Raw genomic sequence first — 24,671 nt, forward strand, 5'->3', positions numbered from 1 at the left:
CAGCGAAGCAGCCAAATTAGAACAAAGTTTACTGACACAACACCCGGTGTGAGATCTGCCGCATCACTCTCAGCACCTTTTAAATGTCTCCAAACACTGGAACAAACGTGTTCTTCAAACACGCAACACCCTTGTGTCTGTGTCGGCATGCTCACCACAAATCGCTGCTCGTTTGGACACGAAGACCTCCCTCACGACCTCACATGTAGTAGACAAATCCCACTTTTTCCCCCCCACTGAACCTGTTTAGATTGTGTTGTTTCAGCTGCATGCACTTGAATTTATGATTTAATTTTTGAATAAAGATAACACACATTTGTTTCTGTGAAAGGAGTGAGTGATCAAGCTAATTGAATTCCAGCTGCACAAATACTACATCAGGATTTTTAACATACTTTTGCAGTCTTACATGCTGTCTTAGCATGCTATAAGAAGGCCTTACTCATACTAATATTATCTTCTTGCATGGGTGTGTGAAGTTGCAGCCTGGGATAGCTACAGTCTTCTCTTGTCACCTACTCCAGTGCACTTAACCTTAACGCTGGCAAACTCCCGAGGAGTTCACCAGCGTTTTATTTATTTATTCATTTATTTATTGACTTGTTCTTTATTTTTCTCCCCAGTTGAGTTTGGACCTGATTTGCTGCATGGCCTTCATCTAGTGTCTCTAAATACTTGCGCAGAATTTTTCTTTTTATGTTTTTCTTCTTTGCTGCTTTTCAGAGTCCAGATTGGAGGGTTGGCTGTCTATTCCTAATCGTGCTAACATCAAAAGATACGGATGGAAGAAGCAGGTGTGTGTCGCACGGTTCCTTTGCTCGCTCACATTTTTCGTTATGCAGAAAGAAGTTTCACCAACCCTCTCATTTGTCTCTGCAACATTTGCAGTATGTGGTGGTGAGTAGTAAGAAGATTCTGTTCTACAATGACGAGCAGGATAAGGAGCAGTCCAACCCCTCGATGGTACTGGATATCGAGTAAGTGTTTTTCTTTGTGGCGTCTTCTCCTTGCTAGCTTGGTCTTCTATGAAAAATGTAGAGAAGAAAACAAGTAACAAAGGTTAATGGATTTCTCCTCTTTTTTACCTTCTTGTGTAGCAAACTGTTTCATGTGAGGCCAGTCACGCAAGGAGATGTGTACCGAGCTGAGACTGATGAGATTCCAAGAATTTTCCAGGTAGGCTTTTTTTTTTTTGTTTGTTTTTTTAATGTGCAGTTTTATTTTTATGTTCACATTTCCATGCAGTCATGAATAGAGTTTGCTCAGCCACAGAAACGAGGCCCTGTCTATCTCTCTCTAACTATTCAGATTTTGTATGCTAATGAGGGAGAGTGCAGGAAGGAGGCGGATCTAGAGACAGTCCCTCAGGGCGACAAGACCAACTGTCTCCCACACAAAGGCCACGAGTTCATCCCCACGTTATATCACTTCCCTTCAAACTGCGAGGCCTGTGCCAAGCCTCTGTGGCACGTCTTCAAGCCGCCTCCGGCCCTGGAGTGTCGCCGCTGCCACGTGAAGTGCCACAAGGACCACCTCGACAAAAAGGAGGATGTTATTGCTCCTTGCAAAGGTAAAACACGAATTCTTATCTCTGCAGGCTATGCTGGTATCACGAGCATTTTAAGACAATAAACAGTCCGTATCTATAAATCCTTGAAGGTGTTTTCTAGTTTATGTACAGGCTCTAATTTGGAATTCACTGCCGAAGCATTTTGGGATACTCAAAGTAAACAGGACAAATTGGTTATTGTTGCAGCTAAACTCAGAGGTTTCCAAGGGAGTTCTTGTTGTTGTTTAATTTCAGTATCAGTCATATAAACATTGTTTATATCCTTGAGGCCTTTTTGTTGAAAGAAAGTATTTTAAATCCTGCGTTGTTTACATCCTTGTTTTGTCCTCCCTTGTTCATCAGTGAAATAGTGTGAAACCACTGGCACGATCAGGTTTTGTACCACACATCTGCTAATGTGTAAACAAAGTCATTTGGAGGACTTGGATAGTTCGAGGTCATGTTTTTAAGGCTTGATTGTGTCATCCCGTCCAGTAAACTACGACGTGACCTCTGCCCGGGACATGCTGCTGCTGGCTCTGACCCAAGACGAGCAGAAGAAATGGATCGGCCACCTCGGAAAGAAGATTCCCAAGACCCCGCCGTCGACATTCACAAGAGCCTCGCCGCGGTCCATGTCCACTCGCTCTGGACCCAACCAATCCTTCCGCAAGAACCCTAAAAGCAATACGGGAAAGCTGAGGTAACTTGATAACTTTGAAATAGACCTTATTTGTATTTATTTATTAACTCAGATTGCGTTTACATATTTTCACTAATGGTGAAATAACTTTAGATAACTACGATAAAACGTGAGTATTTTTTTTCTTCAGGCAGTCAGTCAGGGTGTGCTGCAGTCAGTTGCCTTTTTTTTCTCTTCTCTCTCTCTCCTCAAACCCATCTTGTGGGCTGAGATGTGGTCAAGTCAGTCATGTGACCTGCTGTTTGTCTCCTGTGTTGTAGCAGAGCGCAGTCCACCCTCCAAGCAGCAGACACAACATCGAGCACTTGTTGACAGGAACTTCTTCAGAAAGTGTTTTTTTTTTTGTTTGTTTTTTTTGTGTGTGTGCGTTTTTAAAAAAACAGACTTTTTTCTATGACTTAAAACTTGTCTATTTATTAATTGTGTTATTGGGTGTTTCAAACTCAAGAGACACTTCCTGGTTGCTTGGTTGACTCTTGGGCTCTGTGCAGTTGACACTTGGGATTTTCTAATTGGCACTAATGTGTTGTTGGGGTCAGTTACTAACTTCATATCCTTACATGGCAACTCTCATTAGACTGGTCAATATTCAGGATTTTTACATTACTGATCAAACATGATGAAAAGGTGTTATAGTGTCTGTAAGCCAGCTTTTCTGTTTCTGTTGTTAGACTGGGTTACTAACCAAGGTTTTTTTTTATTTTATTTTGAAAAGGCCTTTCTTTTACTGGACACCTGTCTCTGTTCTTCTTTCAGCTAACCATCTGAACCGTTGGGATTTTTCTCTGGACTCTAAACTTTCCCTTCCTTCCTCATCCTCAAAAATGGAAAGAAACTGTATTGCATAGATAATTCATTAAAAAACAAAAAAACAAAACTAAAAAAAATATATGTATATTGACAAATAACCAACGCTGGAGAAATTGCAACACACTTCAGACACAAGGCATCGTGGACATTAAAAAAGCCTGATACAAGGGGAGGGAGTCACTTGACCAACTCAGCAAACTTGCAGCTCTACGTTTTCACCAGAAGATGGCGCACACGTCTTGATCTAAAGATGGACAACAGAGGGAGAGAGGGACTCCTGTCATGTAGACATCCTGTGCTTCATATCATGTGAGAGTTGGAATGGAAACTGGAAGGTAAAAGGGGGTTTTGCTGGGACTGCTGCATGTATGTGTTCAGTTTAAGGTACTGTCATACAGGGATTGCAGATCTGCGGCGAAAGGTTGTGTCTCAGGGGTGGAAAATTGATATCTATTTAGTAATTTCTTTCCCCCACCTGTCGGATAACGTGGGCTTTAATGCAAGTATGCTTTTGTTTTGTTTTGGTTTTGTTGTTGTTGTTTTTTTTTTAATGACTGATGCCTTCATCTAACGTCTCTGGCCTTTTTGCCTTTATTCTTATCACTCTGCAAGTCAGTTATATCAGGTTTGGGACAACGTATTGGGACATGAGTATTAGATGTTTTGAGTATTGAGTGAGGAGCATGCAAGATCATCATTTAAATCTATGCATTGTTTTTATTATAATTATTTTTATTGCTCCAAGCCATAAGGAAAATTCCATTGTAATGGCATATAGGAGTCCTAAAACTTTTTTTGTTTATTTGGTACATTGTCTGTAATATTTTTTTTTTGTGTATTCCGTGTATTTTTTCTTTGTAATGTATTGCCTTACATTGATTCATAGATAAGTGGTTCAAAAGGAAAACATTAAGTTAACAAATGTAAAACTGCACTGTTTGACTTGACTGTAAATTATTTGTAGAAGACTAAACAGGTGTAGCATTTGGCCCACCTAGTGCCTTACCGTTTGGATATTGATTTTACTGCCATATGTTTTTCTTTCCTTTTTTTTTGTTGTTGAAACAAGACAAATCTGAATTCTTCCATCATTTATTTTTTAAGAATTTGCCACACGTGTGTGGTTTTATCAAAACTGTCTGGTTTGAATATATATAAAAAATTTATATATATAAATAAATATATTAGATTACCTCTTTATGAACACATAGCAATAGAGTTTGTGTAAAAACAAAGTCCCCGTTCTTGGTTCATATCATAAATTTGAGGAGGATGTATCTAAAAACAAGCCCGTGTCAATGATTGTCCTCGATTGCAAGTCATTTTCTCTAACATGGTAATGTCCCGCTAATGCAAACACCCCCACAGTGTATAATATGAGAGAGACATAAGGATTATGGAATACCTCCACAGTCTTTTTATGTGTAACGTTTTGTTCAGTTAAAAAAAAAAAAAGCACTGGAACTATGATCTACTCGTGTCTTGGATAATTTGCATGGTTAAATTGCATTGGAATCCGCACTGATGGATATGTCAATAAACATATCTCTGTCATTCATTGTATAGTAGTTTTCACTTTAGATGTCATTTATGTTTTTGTATCAGGCCAGCTGGGACAGATTCGAGCACCCCCAAGCACATCTTTAAATGCTAATTTAACTCTGCTAATCTTGACACCTTTATTCTCACCAGGTTTATTTTTGGGCCTTTTTTCACTTTTATTTTGAACAGGACATCAGAGCACACATGTAGGAAATGTCCTAGTGTGGAGTCAAACCCAGGCCTTTGCACAAGGGTTCACCATATTGGTCTTCTGCTTAATCACTAAACTATATCGGCACAATTAATTGTAGTTTTGTGCTTTTATATTCTAAAAAAAAAAAAATACTTAGTGTTTTTTAATCAAATGGAGTGGAAGGAACAAAGGGGCTCCATCCCCAAAGTTGGTCGATTTATGGTGTCACAGTGAGAGCAGTGCAGTCTTTGCTGTGAGATAACTATCATTCACTCACACTTGGAAATCCGTGTAGTTACAGCCTTATAAATACTGTAATTAATGATGTCTGAATGATCTGGGTGTGTGTGTATCTCGGGTGTTGCTGCAGGCCAGCAGGGCGACTAGCAGATGTCAGAGCTCATCGATAAGTTCCCAGCGTGTTGTTGCAGCGTCATTCTGTTTGAATGAAGTTCAGTCCGAGAACTAGCAACTCTTCATACGCGCCCCAGTGGACCGAAACAGGAAAAATAGCGAGTTGAGGATATTAAAGGTTTCTAAATATGCCGGTGTTTACAGGTAAAGTACTTTTAATACAGCATGATTATCACCAAGGAGAAAATACTTTAAAAACGGGAACCCTTACACGTGTTTTTAGTTTTAAATTACATTAGCATGTTAGCTTAGCTGTGTGTAGCATGATTTGCATTTAGCCTACAACCGTTAGCATGCTATCTTGACAGGATCTTGTTCTTAGACTAGTGGTAGAGTTATTTCAGAAGACACTTTTTTGAAACAGGGAAGCGCACAGAATTGTTACACCTCTGTATCCGGCTTGCTGTTTGTTAACGTTATTTACTGAGTACGTGAAAAAGCTGTCCAAGCTAACTGAGCTACTGCTGCTGTCAGCTAGCTTAGTTACCCAGTTAGCAGGTAATAAGTAAGGTGAGTTAACTAATTATGTAAAGCTACTGATTCTCACCGCAATGTCACCACTTTAATTGTGGTTTTACTCGCTGAAGACATTTCCCTATAATTGTTTTAGCAGAATTGGGAGCACTTGTGCCTTTTACTATAAAGGATAGCATTGCTAACAAAGCTAGCTAAATCATAGTGTAGTTATACGTCTTTACTCCAACTGCGTCTTGTTGAAGACATGCGATCACTCAGTTTGTTTTCTTTGTGTCAGTGATCTTATACTGATTTCTATAATCGCCAATGAGCGCCTTTATTACGGTTCATAGACATTCAGACTGCTGCATATTTGTTGGCTCCCACTTTGTGTTTATTCACCGACAGTCAGCTTGACTAATCGGGTGCCTTATTCCTTGGAGCACTACCCTGATGCTAAGGAGGTGCTGTGTCATGTCACGGTTTCCCAAACCAGGAAAGGCTAATATGTTGACACTGAGTGCTTCTGTTTCTTTCAGTAAATGTGAAATGGGGCAAAGAGAAGTTTGATGCAGTAGAGCTCAACACTGAGGAACCACCCATGGTGTTCAAGGCGCAGCTCTTTGCCCTGACAGGAGTTCAGCCAGACAGACAGAAGGTCATGGTGAAGGGAGGCACTCTCAAGGTACTAATATAAACATCCAAAATCTAGAAAAGGAGATCCTCAGAGAACCACACCAGTGCATATAGTTCCTTTAATTTAAACATGCTTAGTTTCGGTTCAGTTTCAAGGTTGTGCTATGGCTCTTACAAAAATGAAAGGGACTTTTTGATTAATTATAGGATTGGTTTTGTCTTTTCATTTGTTTTGAAACAAATAAGGTAAAGTTAAAGGTAAGATGAGTAAACCTTATCCATTTTAAGGTTGCTAATCAATGTTTTATCTGAATTCTAGGATGACGAGTGGGGAAATATTAAGCTGAAAAATGTGAGTACCACATATACCAAGTGGTTCTTTACGGGAGCTTCACCACAAAACTTTCACATAAATTACTGGAATGAATATTTCTCTGCTTTTTGAAGGGAATGACCCTGCTGATGATGGGCTCAGCAGATGCCCTACCCGAGGAGCCTGCAGTCCGACCCATGTTTGTAGAGGACATGACTGAGGAGCAGCTGGCCTCAGCAGTGAGTAATCCTGAAAATTACCACTGTGGGGTGAACAAATATAACAATTACAGCTTTTAGTGTGGATGTGATTGATTGAATTGGGCTTTCATGTACTGAGTATAAAGTATAAAATGGTAAACTAAATGTGCAGAATCATTTAGTTGCTAAAAACTTTTTTTGTGTGTGGCTCAGCGAGACATTTGCAAGCTAGGTGTTTTGGTGTAGTAATGAATTTATAATTTATTTACTGAAGAGAAAATATGCAGCAGACTCAAAATACAGTATGAATTACAAACGTCCACATGATAAAGACTGGATAAATGTCTTTAAAATGGAAATGGGCAAACAAAAGACCCGCTTTCTCATTATGAGTTTGTTCATCTGTGGATCCTCGGTCCCTCTCATCAGGGATGTGAGCAAAATTGGCGAGGAAGAGACATGAGGAGAGAGAAGTTGGTGGAAGAAACAGCCATTTTAAAAAAAAAAAAAAAGAGAGAGAGAGAGATGCATCCTCTGGAGCCCCACTTTTAAGGAAATTTTATTCAAATCTCATGTTTGGCACAACTGCATCACAGTGCAACTGTATTTTACACGTTCAGATGTAGCAGTGTTCTTTATATTTGTTTATGTTTAGGGCTGCTTTGAATTATATTTACTTATTTATTTAGTACTTCCTAAAAAGGATACACTTGTGCGTCTTTTATTAAAGCTCCTCCAGCAACATGAAGTACTGAGATTGATGTCTGGGTCATAGGCAGGAGGGAAGAACAAATGAAAGAAATGAGCAAAGCCTCTTTAGTGGTTCATAGAGTTTGACGTGTGAACTCATTACCGTATCTGAAATTGGACACGCCAAAAGAATTGTAAGGACAGAGTTCGACAAACTTGAGCTTTTAAAAAAAGACAGTTTATGTATCTAGAACAGATCAGATGACCATACTTGATAAAGAAGAAGTGGACTCAATGTGATGTGTTGATTCTGTATTGTCCCTTCTGCACAGTCCCAGATCTACGATGAAACTAAATTTATGTATCCCTTACCTACACGTAGTGTTATACCTTGAGATGAACCTATGCCACTGTGAATGTTGTCATTGTCAGATGGAGCTGCCTTGTGGACTGACGAACTTGGGCAACACCTGCTACATGAACGCCACAGTGCAGTGTCTACGCTCTGTGCCAGAGCTCAAAACTGCACTCAGGAGGTCATTTTTACTGCTATTACTGTTTGTCGGTGACGTGTTCAGACAATTACGAATAATTTCACCACCACTGGTTTTTATTGCCGTTCACATCACATCACTCTCCCTCTACAGGTATTCAGGTGCTCTGCGATCTTCAGGGGCAAATGCACCATCTCAGTACATCACAGCAGGTGTGAAGCATGACAAAAAATAGACATATTAATGTCGTGATTTACTGATACAAATAAAATGGTTTCTTTGTTTTTTAGCCCTTCGTGATTTATATGAGACTATGGATAAAACCTCGTCCAGCCTCCCTCCCATTATTTTGCTGCAGTTCCTCCATATGGCCTTTCCACAGTTTGCTGAGAAGGGGGATCAGGGGCAGTACCTCCAGCAGGTGAAAAACTCTTAATTATAGTTCTGCGTTGTTAAATTTGATTAGCCATGTGACGTGTCTTTAACTCAGTCTCATAATGGCAGCAAATTCATGACATTTATTGTGCTTTGTTGTTTATTCAGGATGCCAATGAATGTTGGCTGCAGATGATGAGAGTGCTTCAGCAAAAGCTGGAGCCACTAGAACCAGAGACTACCATGGAGGTAATGCTTAAAAACCCCACCAAATCTGTTATTTTGTAATCTAATTATGGCTGTCTCATAAATTCATGAGAAAATCTTGTTATTTTTAATCTTCAGACTGAATCTGAGGGTGGAGCTGCCTCTGCCTCTGCAAAGAAGAACTTCATCGACCAGTATTTTGGTGTAGAATTTGAAACTAGGTATCATTCTGATGTCTTTGTCAATCAAATCTTTGTGCACTTTAATACTTGATATATAGTTTCACTTTAAAAGACTGCACTGTTCTTTCATAGTTGTTGGTAATGAGATAAAATCCAGAGGTGAAACATTAATGAGCCGGGCTTCTTCTTAACTCTACTATTCAGCATGAAATGCACAGAGTCTGAGGAGGAGGAACCAATCAAGGGCAAGGAAAGCCAGCTCCAGCTCAGTTGCTTCATCAACCAAGAAGTGAAATACCTGGCAACAGGACTAAGGCTGGTAAGTATCATGAAAAGGCTGAGGTCTGTGTGCAAAGCATAGATGGTATGAAAGATGCATATAGCCACCGTGAGATCACACAGTGGTTTTGGACTGGACATTTTTAACCTTTAACATTTGTGTTTTGACTATTATGCTTACAGTTAGGAGCTAACGCTAAGCTTGATTCATTCACAAACTGTATGAGTGCAATACACAGGCACATATCAGCTAATTGGGCCTACATAACAAGCCAATAAGACAGACAGTTTATTGAACCCGCAAAGGAAATTGTAACTGTGTTACAACAGCATGAAAACAATAGAACACAATACGATAAAAGCAATGTTGTAAAAGTATTAAAAAGTAGTACCACAAGCTGACAGTGAAGGGCTTATAATGTGAGGTAGTGCAAAATATTTATATACAAAATTGATTTAACAAAACAAAAACATGAAGTTATGCTGAGATGGGTGGGGGCTGAGCCTCCCTCCATTTCTCTATGGAAGTCGCTCATCATTGATGTTATGACTCTGATCAGGTTGGGACATTATATTGATGGGAGCTCCCGAATTTTTGTGGACAAATGGAAGAAACCACTGGAAGCACTGGGAGTAACCTGTAAACTCGATGCTAATGGACAATACTTATGGACATAATGTTATAATACTCTAGTGCTGTGCAGTGTTATTATTTTGGATGTGAACCAGTCTTGTATTTGTTGGGGAAAGAGTTAAATAAAAGTTGGGAAAAGTGAAAAAAACAACCAAAACAAAACATGAAGTTAAAGAAAAATAAGACCAACTGCAGATTTTATTAATAAATATGTAAACATAAGAAACTGCAGCAGGAAACTATAGTATAGAAATCTGTGTTGAAAAATGTGATTTCCTGCATGCTGACAAGTGTGTTTACCTGCCCAGAACAGGAATTGTTATAGAGTTTTGTAGAGAATAGTAGGGATGATTTCCTGAAGTGGTCTTTATGGTAGCGGGTTGAATCAGTCCAAATGAGAATGAGCTCTGCTGCCTCTGTAGTGGGGAGCTGGTATGGTGGGTTGTCCATGGTGGACAGCAGTTTGTCATTGACCTCCCGTCCCTCACTGACTCAGACACCTGCACATTCTGACCAGCAATGGTTCGAGCCTTGTGAATTAGTTGTTGATCGTGGCGGCATCTCTGGCACTGATGCTGTCCCCCAGAAAAGTACACAACAGCAAAGTAAATGACACTCACTACCACAGGATGGTAGAAGATCTCCAGCATTTTGCTACACACACTAAAGAACCTGAGTTTCCTCAGAAAGTAGCGTCTGCTCACCCCCTTTCGCACAGCATCATTTTTGGTCCTTAAGTCTAGTCTGTCATTCAAGTGAACATCCTAGTGCCTGTAGTGGTCCACTGTTTCAGCCTCCTCACACATGATGGTAATGGGCTTAGTCACAGTTCTTTTTTTCACATTGGAAATCAACCAGCATTTCTTTTGTCTTGCTCATGTCCACAAAGAGGTGATATCTACCAGACCACTCCATAAAACTCCTCAACAGCTCCCTTTACTCCCACTCTTGGCCACCCTTAATACACCCAACCCCTGCAATGTCATTAGAGGACCTCTGCAGGGGGCAGGACTCACAGTTATGCTTCTAGCAGATGCTGATCCACTCCAGCTGTTTGGGCCAGGATGCCTGTCAATCAGCATGGGTTACAACATGGATGAGTTGGTCCAATCGTACTTGATCAGAAGGAAAAACCGCACAAACTTGGAATGTTTGTGCAAAATGAAATGGCTTGCAGTGGACAGGTGCAAGGATACTGGTGGTTACACGCTCGTGTAGTAAAGAGGATATGTTCTATCACAAGACATGATAAGACAGCTGATCAAGTTGGTTTTTTTTTGTTTTGTTTTTTTAAATTCTAATTTTTCTGCCCCAACAGAGACTGCAAGAAGAAATCACAAAAATGTCTCCGACCCTGAACAGAAATGCGCTGTATATAAAATCCGTAAGTCCTCTTTTCGCTGTTATATTCCTTTTTGTCATTTGAAACTGCCAGCTGTATGTAGGACTTGAGTATGACATTTATTTCGGTTTTCTTTCCTCCTGTTAGTCAAAACTTAGCCGCCTGCCTGCTTACTTGACTGTTCAGATGGTCAGGTTTTTCTACAAAGAGAAGGAGTCTGTCAATGCAAAAGTTCTAAAGGTTTGTCTTCAGCTGCAGTTCTTTCTAACAGTGCTCACAGTAGCTGAGGATCTAAAGTCTCAAAATTTGTGTATATTTTTTTAGGATGTCAAGTTCCCGCTCATGTTGGATGTTTATGAGCTGTGCACTGCGGAGCTGCAGGAAAAGATGTTACCAATCAGGTCAAAGTTTAAGGAGGTCGAGGACAAGAAGCTAGAGAAACAGCAGCAAAAGGTAAAGCAGATCAGCTCGCCGTGACATTTACACATATTTAGGAGTAGAGGAACTCCTATTTAAAGCATAAACTCTATTTGATTTTCTTTTCTAGTTGATAAAGAAGGCAGATGCAGCAAAAGAAGTGAAATATGAGCCTTTCTCGTTCTCAGAGGGTATGTACCTGTGACAGTAGTGCAGGAAACGTTGTTACATGAGTAGAAAAAATACATTTACAATATAAGTTAAAGAAATCAGGTGTTGGAAGTAGATGGGAAAAAAATGTAAATGCACTACAAATTCACCTGCCTTACCGGACAAAGTCTCGAGTCATCACCCCTGTTTCCAAGGAGCCAGGCTGAGCAGCAGTTCTCCAGGCTTTCTGAAGGTCTTTTATCTTGGGACATTGGCTGCTTTTTCACTCAATTTACACATAGAAAGAAGGACATTCAGTACAGGACTTTTACTTTTATTTATTTTACTTTTTTTGTAAGACTGACTTATGAATCATTCGAGCATAAAAAAGGTGCCTAACTCATGTGATGAACTAGTATTGTCTACACATAACAGACAACTAAGCAAAGTTCAATTGAATCTACAAAAAATGCCAAAGATAACATTTTGACAGGTATAAAATAGTATTTTTGCACCAACAGGGTGTCCTTTAAAAAACAAAAAAATAGGAAACTGGACAAATGGATGACAAACATGGCAAGCTTCAAAACACGATCTATCATCTGGAAAGGGTCTGATAGCTTTGTCGCTATGGCGGTGAAAAATACAGCGCAACACTATCAGTAGGGCTGGGTATTGTCACTGATTTCTATAACTCGATCTGATTCACAGGGCCCCAAAATTTGTAAAAGTTTACATTTCTTCTGTATTGAACAGCAGAAATTAGGCTCTCTTGTCAGAGGTCGTTTTTTTTTTTGTTTTTTTTTAAGGCAAAAACAGCAGGCGAAAATACTGTACACAATAGGGGTTCAACGATACACAAAATTCACGGTTTGGTTCGATACTTTGGTGTCACAGTTCGATATTTTTTCGATACAAAAAAATGTTCATGCCTTTTTAATTTTAATTAATAATTAAATTAATAATTTAATTTTTAAACCCACCCCTAACTATCAGTCATGGATCGCCCTTCCCAGAGTCCAGACCTCAACATTATTGAAGCGGTGTAGAATCATTTTGACAGAATCGAACAAAAGACAGCCAAGATCCAAAGAAGAGGTGTAAATGTCCTTCAAGAAACCTGGAAAACTATCCCTAAAGACTCTTTAAAGAAATTACAATAGAGCTCCCAAAGACAGTTCAGGCTGTCTAAGAATAAAGGTGGTCATACCAAATATTTCAAGCTTGTTTGAATGGTACAAACTCTGTTTTTCCACGTTTAAATAAATTGCTGGACCTGTCTTTCATTTTCCTGTCAAAACAAACGCGGTTATGTTTTTTTGTCATGAAATCTTTGGAGTGAAATTTGAATATGCTTTTTTTTTTTTCCTGTGTGGATATTTGTCTTTCGATCATGAGTCAGAATTAAAGGTACGGCATGTTTTCTTCTTGTAGACCTTGGTTCCAACAACAGTGGCTACTACGACCTGCAGGCTGTGCTGACGCACCAAGGCCGCTCAAGCTCCTCAGGCCACTATGTGGGATGGGTCAAAAGGAAAGAAGGTAATCGCATTTGTGTGACAGTAATCAGTACACACCTGATATCGATTAGTCCCAGTTTATACTGTGCAAGCGCTTCATGTGTCGTGTCTTATGGTGTCGTTCTGACAGATGAGTGGGTCAAGTTTGACGATGACAAAGTGAGTGTGGTGTCTCCAGAGGATATCCTGCGACTGTCAGGTGGCGGAGACTGGCATATAGCGTATGTTCTACTGTACGGCCCCCGGCGGCTGGACATACTTGAAGAGGAACAATAGCTGTGGCAGACTTCTCAGAAGACAAAGACGACATCCAATATACACACAAATTGCCATTTCAAAGCACTGTCTGCATAGATGTGCAATAAAACTGGTGTCTTTAAAGATTTGAATACCTTAATTTTTTTGTTTTCTTTTGTAACCAACACAGATGCTTGTAAACAAATTCTGTCAAATGGTGTTAAATATTCAACCACAGTGGGCTTTGAAAATGGAGAGATGATGAGAGGCAATCTCTGGACTGGATCCTCAAGAGGTTTTTGAGTCTAGCGCTGCAGTTTCATTAAATGTTTTATACACATTGTATATTTTTTAAAGCCTTTGATGAGGTGCTCATATCATTAAAGCAAAATGTTTCTCTCTAGTCAGTTAATCTTGTACAGAAATGCCTAGCCAAACTGTTGTCCTCGACATTCTGGCTTGTATCGTCTCTGACGTATTACAACACTGTAAAGACTTGCCCTTGTTCACCTGTTGGCCCCCTCGGGGTAATCTGGGTTCAATCTCAGGTCTTTTAAGTGCTTGGCTCACATCATCTCCTGTAATTGTTCTGAAATGTATTGACAGATGAGGTTCTTTCTGCCAAATCTTCACTAATGCTCTTTTCAGGGAGGTGTGTGGGGAAATGATTCAGAAGATGTTGCCCTTGTGGTGAACTGTGTGCGGTTTAATAAAGGCTTGAGATTCAACCGTGATGGTTTGCTTAATAAGCTTTTGAACGTCGTTCTTGCTGATGCGGATCTCAGACTTTAATCTATACCTTTACAAAAAGAAAAAAAAATGCTGTGCTTCACCTTGTTTCTCCGTGCAGCTTTCCCGATCGCCCTGCCACAGTCTGTAAGGCCTGAACGTCAACTCTCTGTAATAACTTAATTGACTGAACTCGTTTCATAGGTGGTAAAAATAAAGTGTTACACCAAAATGAGATTGTTGTGTATCAAAACAAACGTGCTACCAAACTTTTTACAAAGCGAAAACATTTATTGAATTCTCTACAGTGGGGAAAACCAATATCTGACATATAAAAACTAGTTTCCAACATTTTTGTATGAAAAAAGTGGAACAATGTTATGGAAATACAGATTTTAAGCCTCACTGAGGCCGTCTGCAATCTGGGAGAAACCTGCGGCGTTCAGAGCTGCGACCAGGTTCTCCACAGTAGCTTGTGTTCCCTCTCTGTCCTGCCAGGCCACCAGCAGCAGTTTGGCCTGCATGTCGACGTCTTCGCTGTCCGTTTCGATTTCTCGCAACTCTGCCGCCTTCATCTCAAAATGAGAAGCGAGGTTCTTCCACTGAGCGCCTAGTTTGGCTGCTATGTCATCCATCTGCTGGTTCGTCACAAGTTTGCTCTGAATGCTCGGACCTTGAAGAAAATGAAATAGGAAGTATATAAATAGCTCTCTGCTCCAGGCTTGGAACTGCGCTAACACAATAAACTCAATTCATTGTGGGAAGTGGGAGCTTGTAAAAAAACAGAGGTCAAGTTGGGTTAAAGACATTAAGATGGAAATATGTGTGAAGTTGGAACTGAGGGTCATGCTTTCATCATCTTAAATTAAGCGTATGAAAGAGGGAAAGCAAACGTACTGATAGTTAAATTGAATATGCAATGTTATTAAGGGGAAAGGTACAGAAGCAAATTCTGTTTCAGTCCAGTATTTTGCATTTTAGCTCATTGATATCACTTTCATATACAGTAGTACAAGTTAAATCAGTAACACCTGCTCTTTCTGGCACAGTCATGTCCATAGATACTTGGACAATGACAATTTTTGTAATTTCACTCTCTAAACAAACCACAGTGGGTTTAAAGTCAATCAAAATGTGATTGAAGTATAGAGTTTCAGCTACAATTCAAGAGGTTTAACAGCTATTTTTATGAATGATCCTCCATTTGCTCCTTCCCTTTCTCCGAGGCTCAAAATTAAATCAGACAAACTAACAGTTTTAAATTTACTGTTTTTAATACCTGGATCTCAAACAGACATCACTAATTGCTACAATTTATTTTGCCTCTTCATCCTAATGATGGCTTCTTTCACTTGCATTGAAAAATCTTTGGCTCTTACATTAAGGCTTTCAGTGATCAGCTTCCAGGGAACGGGCCACTCCGCTCCATCTGAGCCTCTATTCCATTAACTACAGTGGAAGGAATATTTTTGTCTTCTACTTCAATCACATCTTGATTGTTTGATTTAGAACACTGACCTCACTGAAATCCAACAATCGACCACAGGTTAGCGTAACATATGAAGCGTGTAGTTGCTCGAGAATGAGAAATAATGAGAATTAAAATCTACTGAGAAGTCAAACAGTCACATCCGGGACAAATTGAAACAATTCTCCACCAGGTGAAATTGTCAGGAGATTTATGACAACACGGTCAATAAATAAAAGAAATGCAATAAAAAGCATGAAATCATGTGATAGCATTGGCCATGTCACTGATATTGGGATAATGGTGACAGGAAGTCCCCAACCAATAGGACTATTTCCTCCATGATCATGATCACTACCTCCTAACATCACACTACTGGGTTTGCAACATGTGTGCCAAAGTGATTCTTTCTCGTTCATTTTGTGCATGCAAAATTTACCAACATCGAGAAACCGCATGCTGGGTGATATCATTCTTCATGGGAACCCAATGTAACTTAAGACTTTATTAACCCAGTGACAGAATTTGTGTCTAAATACACACGAACACTCAATTTATAATCATGACAATCAAGGTGTAGCGATTCCTGTGTAACAACAAAGGTGACCTTGACCTTAAGCACAGCTGAAGACACATTAGTTGATCTTTAACTGTACGTCTGATTAAATTCTAAATAATACTGTAGGAGGAGGAGTGATTCTTGTGAACCTCACCATGACATAAGCTCACTGGTCCTTCGTTTGGATGATCTAATAATAATAATAGTTTCCTTGTCTTAGTGCTGACACACACAAACATATGTGAAGTCAGAAACATCTAGAGTGAAATACAGAACATGTGATGACTTACTGTCATTGCTGTCTTTGAGCAGATTGTCTCCATTATCATCGTCATCCTCTTCTCCTGTCTTTATTTCTTCAGATGGGATGTCCTTCTTCATGAACGGAGAAAAAAAGAAAGAAAAAGGATGGGTTCATGGACTTATGGAAACTCCCAGTTTGGTTTTGCTTTTTTTTAATAAAATAAAATCCTTACTGGTAGCTCTTTGGCCAACTTGCTGACCATGCTGTCGAGGTAGTCTGCCAGGCTCTTAAACTTCTGGTTTGTTGGCTGAAAGAAGTGTGGACTTCTCCTGGAGAGCAGTCTCAAAGCCCGCCAGCCATAGTTTGCATTTCGCACAACCCTACAAGGAGTTACAGGATTAGACATAAAAGAGAAAATAGTAAATATATGTAAAGTAAATAAAAGAAATACAATTAAAAATAAGTCTCAGGTAGGAGATCAAATAGTGGATTTTCCCCCTCCATGGTTAAGAAAGGTTTTGTAAAAGCCATCTTACTTGTACTCGTCCTCGACCATGTTGGCTGGGTCGGCCTGTTCAATAGCTTCTGCGAAGAATTCATCCAATGACGGCATGAACTCTCTGAAAGAAAGGCCGCAGGTGTAAAATAACAAATGTAGGGCGTATATACAAAAAGCCAAACGTGAACTCATTTCAGGACTTTTCTAACCTGCTGTCTGACTTGCAGGCCTCCATGTTGTCATGATTGAGGTTCCACAGCCGGGTCAACTCATCACTAGCAAACAAGAGAAGAGCTTGAATGACCAAAATTTACAGTTTCACTAAATTTCCAACAATACTTCAGCAGGATGGACACCAATACAGAGAGAAATCTGAGACCAACAAAAAAACCAAGCCACACTTCACACCACTCCACCAGCCCACCCCCAGATTCAAGCACATACTTTCCCATAAAAATCTTCCGGTCTGGCCCTTTTCCAAGGAAGTCTTCTGGAGCTTGTCTTTTCCTTGTGGGTCTTTTGGGCTTGTCATCTACTGTTCTGTTAAAGAGGCAAACAAGTGGGACCACCTGTTATTTTGGCATGCTATCCAGCATTCCATGCTGCTGTAAAAACTGACTAAACCCTAAATCAAATAAAATGATTATCTGGAACGGCTACTTCAAAACATTACACTGCTGTACCTCTCTTTCACAAAGCTCGGACATCCTTCGTTTTTCCAGGCATTCCAGTTCTCCTCTGTGTTAAGGATGTGCTGTCAGAGATAATGAACATTTATAGTGGGACCAGTGTATAGAGAACAAAAGACTTGACAAGCTGTGAGCGCGTAAACAAAAGCTTCATTTAATCATACTGGTATTCCCAAAGCATGGCTTACCTCAACCATGGCAGCAAACTTGTCACCATCAGGAGGAATCTCCCTCAGCAGCTGCAAGAGCAGAGCACAGATTAAAGGGGATTTATAACAGAAAGTCATGATTTTTTTTTTTTACATAGTAGGTAGGTGAGCACAAAATATGAGAAAGGACCATTTCTTTTTTTTTCCTTCACAGAACAGAAAATTAGGATTTACAGCTTGTTGTGACATCCACTTAGATTGAGCCTATTAGGGTTTCCCTAGTGTTTTCATATACATTCATATATTGTAACAGTGGTGCATGCGTATTAAACGTGGCCAAAGTTTAAATATTAACTTCACACCAGTAATTCTTTTTTTTTTAAACTTTCTTTTTATTGTTTTTCTTTAAACACTATACAACAAAATAAAACAACAACAAAAAGATAAAAGTAATTCTTGCGAGCAAAAAGCACAAGGCTTCAGTGGGGCCAAATGACAACAGTTGCCTCAAGGTGTTTTATATTGTAAGGCAGCGGTCCCCAACCCCCGTGCCTCGGACTGGTACCGGTCCGTGAGTCGTTTGGTACCGGGCCGCGAGGGTTGAGGCGCAGGTGTGAAATGTATGGTTTTCAGGGTTTTTATCGGTTTTCAGCGTTATTTTGTTATTGTTTTTATCGTTAACTCGGTTTTCCTGGGTCTTTTCACATGTGTTATGAATAAATCTTCTTTTTTTTGGTACCGGTACTAGTTTTATTTTGTTGTATTTATCTGCGACACCTTAAAGGCCGGTCCGTGAAAATATTGTCGGGCATAAACCGGTCCGTGGCGCAAAAAAGGTTGGAGACCGCTGTTGTAAGACACTGAGCCGACAATAACACAGAAAACCCCAACAATCACCAACTGTATGAGCAAGTACTTGGCAACAGTGGGAAGGAAAAACCTTTTTAACAGGAAGAAACCTCCAGCAGAACCAGGCTGCCACTCTTTAGGGGTGGGGGAATGAAGACAGGATAAAACACACTGTGGAAATGCAGAGTAGTGTATAAACACAGAGGTGCTTATATAGCACTAGGTAAGTGAAAAAGAAACAGTGCATCATGGGAAGCCTAGGCCTATTTCCGCATAACTAAAAGAGGATTCAGGGTCACCTGATCCAGCCCCCAACTACAAAACTTTATCAAAAAGGAAAATTAAGTCTAATCAAGGCAGAGAGGGATAAAAACAAGAAAACTGGCTTAAAAAGAGGCCAGCCTACAGGAAACTGAAATTCTTTGTTGCAGACAGCGGACCAAATAGTACAAAAAAAAATGTATTTGGGAATGAACACAGGAGCACCACTTTAAATTCCAAATGAACAGATGCAGTTTCCCAGAGTCATTTCCTCTCAAGAATGAAAACAAGTCAGATATGAGGAAATCATGCCAAATGTTCTGCTGCTGGCTGCAAGAGCAAACTGAAGACCCAGTGTGTTGGTTTCATGTCTGAATGACAATGCCCCCAAAACAATGTGGCTAATGTTTACAATATCTGGGATCACATGCTTGCTAGGGGTGGGGGAAAAAAAAAATCGATACTGTGTAGTATCGTGATATTTTGTTTGCTAATAATGTATCGATACAGGGACAGCAAAAATCGACAAAAATGCTCTGACTTCAGAGCATGTTGATCAGCTCCTTTTTCTGAGCAAGAATCCTGACATTCCTTCACTGTCCAAATGTGTTTAACTTTTTTTATGGCAGCAATAAACCTGACAGTTTACTTATTTTCATTTAAGACATGTTTTATTTTAATTAAGTTTAAAACTTTTTTATTTAATGTAAAATTATATTTTGTTTTAATTTACTTTCAAATTCTTCAGTTGCTGAAGGGGCTGCATAGTTTTCACAAATTGCATAGTTCAGAATAGCTATAATTGTACCAGATGGTTGCATTCAGTTAAGTTGGACTAGACTGTAATACAAACTGTTCAGTTTGTCAACAATAAAACTGAAATGAGAGAAAGACTGAGTGCGAGACTTTGTTATTAGATAAAACGAATATTGATAAAGTTTACCTTTATGTACAGAATCTGAATATCGCAAAATATTTTAAAAAATTGCAATAATATCGTATCGTGCGTAAAGTATTGTGATAATATCGTATCGTGGGATGTATGGCGATTCCCACCTCTAATGCTTGCAGACAAAACTAGGTGGACTCGGCTGTCACCTTTCATGCTTGAGTGCAAACTCCCTTTGTTTTTGTTCTACCCGCTGTGATTAAAAAAAAATAAAATAAAACCAAAACAAAACTAAATGTCAGTTGTGAAATGAACGTGCTGTGCCTCTTTTGCCTGTCCCACACAGGGATTTTAGCTCACAAACTGAGCTAAAATCCCAAGAATATATAAACAACATACAACAAACAATCTGGGAGGTATTCAAATTAAAAACCACACACACACACACACACACACACACACGTTTAAATGTGCTATCCACCTCTGATTCATGAAGCTCCACGCAGATTAGTACCAGTGTCAGACACATAAACACAACTGCACATACAGACAAGCCCACACATGAACATAGACACACACAGGGTTATTTGTTTGTTTGATTAAATACTTATCTGAAAATGAACTTGATATTTGTTAAAATAAAAATGAAAACTGGGAATAATTTGCTTGTTTTCTCCTAAACTTGCAACATGAATAATTTAATTCAGTTTAATTCAATTTTATTTCAATAGCGCCAAATAACAACAACAATCACCTGAAGGTGCTTTACTTTGTAAGGTAAAGGCCCTACAATAACTCAGAGAAAACTCCGAACAATCAGACGAGCCGATATAAGCGAGTGCTTGATGACAGCGGGAAGGAAAAACTCCCTTGTGTGTGTCAGCATAACTTAGGACTCACCTGATAGACCAGTTTAGTTGTCTCTTCAATCCATGCAGCCTGGTCATCATTCAGAACACAGCTGGAACTGCAGGAGGAGAAAAATATTAAAAACAATACAAATAAGACTTCAGAATAACCAATACTTTATCAGACAAAGTTTATTTACCAGGTCAGCACTGAGACACTGCTCACCTTTTGAACTTGACCTGACCCTTCAGGTACTGGAAGAGGATGAGGTACTGCAGCAGTATGTGCCGCCTGAAGTTGCTGTCGCTGAGCTGCAAGTCCATCAGCTGGAGATAAAGACGAAAGAAACAAAGTGAGGTAATGTGCAACTTCGATCTTTACAAATATTTAATGGAGATCAGTGACATGTAGATAAATACAACAAACTCAGAAACGTAAAGCAAATGACACAGCATGAGCAAAACAAGCAGCAAATGCAATGGATATGGAGCCTGCAGTGCAGCAGTGAGGGAACAAACGTTGTCAGAGCGCCACACGTTGTCAGCCATTTCAACATTCGTTTGTGTGTCTATGTTTTATCCTACGTGTGTTTGACAAGTGAAGATATGACTAATGTTAGTCAGACTTACAATAACTCACTGTAGAACTCCAAAGGCAACAAAAGCTTATCAACAAGTGTTAATGTTTGATGATAGTTTTGTTTAGAGGCAAACCAGCTGGCAGCCCTTACCGTCCTACCCAGTGCTCTGTTTTGGTCCAGAACTTTGAGGTTTACAAATAAAGTCCCTGTCCTGCTTAACAACACACAACTTTGGCAGTGTGGACTAGCACATTATGTTGCAAGAGGACTTGTGAGTGAGGCTCTCCTATATTTTGTGATCAAAATATAGGAGAGTGAGTGTGAGCTGCAGGGCATGCGGTCGGGGGCCGATACAGATGCTCAGACACACATAAAACACTTGAGGCAAAGACAAAGAGCAAACACTAGTCTGTAGATGTGTTAAATCTCTTAACCCTCTAACATCAAGCATATCACATTTGATTAATACCTTGATGAATAGTGTACCTTGTTTTTGATTGTTTTAAGATTAACAAACAAACGTACTGAATAAAAATTGTTTTAAAAAATGTGAATTTTCTGGGAATTATTTTGTGGTTCAGGCTTTAATGGGTTAAATTAGTGTAGCATGGAAATTTAAAAAGAAGTCTTCTCACCTTCTCACTTGTGAGGAACTTGGCAAAGTAAACATGTTCTCCACTTGATGCTCTCAGCTCCTCCAGCTTCCTCTTAGAGGCCTGCATGTCATCCAGCTTATAGCTTTTGAATACTGCTAGAGTCTCATCTGAGTACTGCGTAGGACAAAAGAGTGATCGTTGACTTTTAATCATCTACTTGGATACTTGCCATCTTAAAAATGAGGAGGAAAGGCATAAGGTGCATTACCTTAAGGAATGTCATCCATGAGAATTTATCATAACACTGCACTGGATTTCTGAAGTAGTCCTGCAGTGTCCAGAACTTTCTGTACAGGTTGTAGTCGATTGGAATGGAGCTGCAATAACAATTAAACCAGATAAAGGGCTGATCAAAATGTTTACTTCAACAAATAAACAAAAGAAACAAACCTTGTCATTTCTTCTTGAGAAAGCCTTTAACTTACCTCGGTGCAGGGCCATCATCCTCCCCCATTTCTCCTTCCTCCACTTCCATACCATCCTCCTTTTCTTCTGTGTGCTATAAACACAGTAACACATTTAACATTCACAGTTTTTCATTACTTCTAAAGCGCTCAGAGTTAGAATCAGATCTTTACCTTCTGGCCGAGAGTGCTTTCTTGTTCATTTTTGTTGAACACTGTTATATTGTCTAGATTAAACTGGCTCTGGAGATTTAGGCCTGGAAAGCAAACAAAATAAAAAGAACAATCACTCGATCAGAGAAGCTGTGAATGCGGTTGACAGAGTGCCATGAATGATTGCAAACCTCACCTTCAAAAGGCTCGTGTTGGTTTATTTATTTATAATGATAAAATACTGCTGTTCTTACCTGATTTTTCAGACAGAGGGAAGAGACGTGCCAGAAAGAGCTGGATTCGCCCGCAGAAAACTGTGTTCTGAGATTTGGACAGCCTCCTTAAGAGATCTACACAGACAGGAAAATACACTGCTCTGCATTTTAAAGATAAAAAGCTTCATATGTCACAGAATGATGAGATAAGCTCTTTACCATTGCACATCCTCAATAAATAATTCTTCCCTGCAGTGTAAAAGGAGTTCTGTGAGAAAAATAGAGCACAGCTTTGGTAAACATGTGATCAACGCAGGGCAAATTTGTGGGGGGTTTTACTCAACAGCTGGAATTTATTTACCGATTTCCAGGTGGAGACGTTCTCTTCGACAAAAGAGAAGATTTTGTCACATAGGTCCAAAGGAAGACAGTCCAGCACGTCTCCCAGCAGGACGAAAGGGGTCGTAGCAGAACAGATACCTGCAGTGGAACACAAGTCTTTTAAGTTTCTTCATACATGACACATTGTCTCTAAGACTTACAGAAGATTACCTGAGCAGTCTGCTTGCAAAATGCATGCTTTTCATAAATAAAAAGGGCCAAGTGGATCAGAAGCATATCTGTAAACACCCCCCCCCCCCCCCCCCCCCCCCCCGCCCCACAGCATAACAGACCTGCCAAATCGCCTCAGTAGATGTGCAATAGGGATTTCACACACATATATGTCCAAAAGGGATTTTCTTTGGCTATAAAAGTATGGTATCAATTGGGACGCACACATATAACAGCCACATGCTACTATGTGCTCATTTTGAGTGATGTATGCTATGAGACTAATGGGAAATAACTTGGCATTCACAAGGCAGTGGCTGATGTTCGTATGCTGTGTCACAGATTTTTGCACTGGCTGAATGTTCAAAGATAGAGAACTAAAGAGCTAAAAGACCAAAAGTGTTTTTGTTTTTATTTATGGCACAGGTTTTGTTCCCTGGCACAAAAGGAATAAACTATTCATTTCTTTTTAAAAAAAATCAGTGTATCACCTGGATCTACTTATGAGACCCCTAGCTGAGTAACATACCTTCTGTAACGCCATCAATGCTCAGGTAAATGAGAGCTAGGTAGTCATCACACCTCGCCTTCTGCTCAACCTAGAAACATTTGAAGATATCCTTTGAGGATTTTGAGAGTAATTTCATTTTTTTTAAAAGCGAACAAACGCGTACTAGAAACAAACAAACAAAAAGCATTTCTTACAATCAGATCACCAAGAACTCCCCTCAGAGCCTGATCGAGGGTTGTCTTCTTTTCCGCCTCACTGTAACGTGAGAAAAACAAGCGATCAGTAAGGTTGCATCCCTTCCTCCATTATTATAGGTTATAATAGCCAACAGAAATGATTACAATACAATAAGTAATTACATTACATTACAGTAAGTTAGCAAGAACTAACAACTTCACTTACTTGCCGGGGATCTGGTTAAAAATACTGATCAAAGGTTTGATACTTTTTCCAGTCAAAGCCTGGACGGCAGACGCCTGAGATTGTGTGAAGAAGAAGAAGACGAAGAAGAAAACATTTACGAAACAAACGGCATCGTTGGTTAGCAACTGCGTTAGCTTAGCTTCATCTGTTACCTGCTATAGTAACAACATGCGACATGCTACATTAACAAACCCAGGCTAGGATTTCAACTGTGATCTAAAATATATGACTGCGCATATATTTATAAGTTGCTGAGGTTCTGTGTTTTCCTACCGTAAATTTGTCTTTAGCGTCGACAAAATTAAATGAAGACGGCGACATCGTCCCTTTTTGGCAACCGGAAGTGCCGATAAAGTTGTTCCGGTTTCTTTGAGCGTGGGGAAAAGGTCGAGATAAATTAATTACAGTCAAGGTGCCATGTAAAAATGTCTCCAGCGCACTTTCCACCATTAAAAACAATTGCAGTCGTATCATGCAAATTATTATGATAATGGTGTAATTTTAAAATATTTTCCTCACAGTACATCATATTTGCCTAGTTGGTAAACTAACACTTTTTAGTGTGCATGAGAGTCATAATAACAAGGACTTAAGAAATAATGGAGGTCCAGGAGAACATAACCAGATGAAGATAACATAGGCTGTTCAC

At 39.6% G+C, this 24,671-nt stretch overlaps 3 protein-coding genes across 3 annotated transcripts in view; 2 read left to right on the forward strand and 1 right to left on the reverse strand.

Moving 5' to 3' along the window:
* The window catches only part of rock1 (Rho-associated, coiled-coil containing protein kinase 1), a 31,444-nt gene extending 26,828 nt beyond the window's left edge, over positions 1 to 4,616 (forward strand). Inside the window, exons 28-33 of the mRNA XM_006792102.3 lie at positions 724 to 794; positions 889 to 977; positions 1,098 to 1,176; positions 1,309 to 1,570; positions 2,045 to 2,252; positions 3,009 to 4,616. Coding sequence (XP_006792165.1) covers positions 724 to 794; positions 889 to 977; positions 1,098 to 1,176; positions 1,309 to 1,570; positions 2,045 to 2,252; positions 3,009 to 3,012 — 713 coding nt within the window. The 3' untranslated portion in view covers positions 3,013 to 4,616. The remainder of the gene's footprint in view (positions 1 to 723; positions 795 to 888; positions 978 to 1,097; positions 1,177 to 1,308; positions 1,571 to 2,044; positions 2,253 to 3,008) is intronic.
* Positions 4,617 to 5,199: 583 nt separating this feature from the next.
* On the forward strand, positions 5,200 to 14,077 carry usp14 (ubiquitin specific peptidase 14 (tRNA-guanine transglycosylase)). Its single transcript, XM_006792101.2, has 16 exons — positions 5,200 to 5,355; positions 6,207 to 6,352; positions 6,623 to 6,655; positions 6,751 to 6,855; positions 7,939 to 8,042; positions 8,154 to 8,212; positions 8,291 to 8,421; positions 8,544 to 8,624; positions 8,721 to 8,803; positions 8,969 to 9,083; positions 10,996 to 11,061; positions 11,167 to 11,259; positions 11,344 to 11,472; positions 11,567 to 11,627; positions 13,021 to 13,128; positions 13,237 to 14,077. Exons 1-16 carry the CDS (start codon positions 5,340 to 5,342, stop codon positions 13,380 to 13,382), a joined length of 1,476 nt encoding a protein of 491 aa, XP_006792164.1. The 5' UTR covers positions 5,200 to 5,339; the 3' UTR covers positions 13,383 to 14,077.
* A 265-nt stretch (positions 14,078 to 14,342) lies between these two features.
* thoc1 (THO complex 1) lies at positions 14,343 to 24,378 on the reverse strand. Its single transcript, XM_006792100.3, has 21 exons — positions 24,296 to 24,378; positions 24,002 to 24,075; positions 23,794 to 23,854; positions 23,618 to 23,687; positions 22,898 to 23,016; positions 22,756 to 22,804; positions 22,576 to 22,671; positions 22,343 to 22,425; positions 22,190 to 22,263; positions 21,973 to 22,081; positions 21,744 to 21,878; positions 20,754 to 20,854; positions 20,580 to 20,646; positions 17,720 to 17,770; positions 17,526 to 17,596; positions 17,287 to 17,382; positions 17,052 to 17,117; positions 16,880 to 16,963; positions 16,576 to 16,723; positions 16,390 to 16,474; positions 14,343 to 14,745 (listed from the first exon to the last, which is right to left on the reverse strand). Exons 1-21 carry the CDS (start codon positions 24,341 to 24,343, stop codon positions 14,468 to 14,470), a joined length of 1,965 nt encoding a protein of 654 aa, XP_006792163.1. The 5' UTR covers positions 24,344 to 24,378; the 3' UTR covers positions 14,343 to 14,467.
* Positions 24,379 to 24,671: the final 293 nt, after the last annotated feature.

Source organism: Neolamprologus brichardi, chromosome 18 (genome assembly GCF_056152115.1).
Source record: "Neolamprologus brichardi isolate AB-2024 chromosome 18, ASM5615211v1, whole genome shotgun sequence".
NCBI classification, from domain to species: Eukaryota; Metazoa; Chordata; class Actinopteri; order Cichliformes; family Cichlidae; genus Neolamprologus; species Neolamprologus brichardi.

Excerpts from the sequence above, each read along its gene's own strand:
- thoc1 (XM_006792100.3), bottom strand. The coding sequence starts at position 24,343 with ATGTCGCCGTCTTCATTTAATTTTGTCGACGCTAAAGACAAATTTACG. Across the intron at positions 22,672-22,755 it reads TTTATTGAGGATGTGCAATG|ATCTCTTAAGGAGGCTGTCC; the intron begins GTAAAGAGCTTA and ends CTGTCTGTGTAG. Across the intron at positions 17,771-20,579 it reads CAACTAAACTGGTCTATCAG|CTGCTGAGGGAGATTCCTCC; the intron begins GTGAGTCCTAAG and ends CTGCTCTTGCAG.
- usp14 (XM_006792101.2), top strand. Across the intron at positions 6,856-7,938 it reads AGGAGCAGCTGGCCTCAGCA|ATGGAGCTGCCTTGTGGACT; the intron begins GTGAGTAATCCT and ends TGTCATTGTCAG. Across the intron at positions 9,084-10,995 it reads TGGCAACAGGACTAAGGCTG|AGACTGCAAGAAGAAATCAC; the intron begins GTAAGTATCATG and ends CTGCCCCAACAG.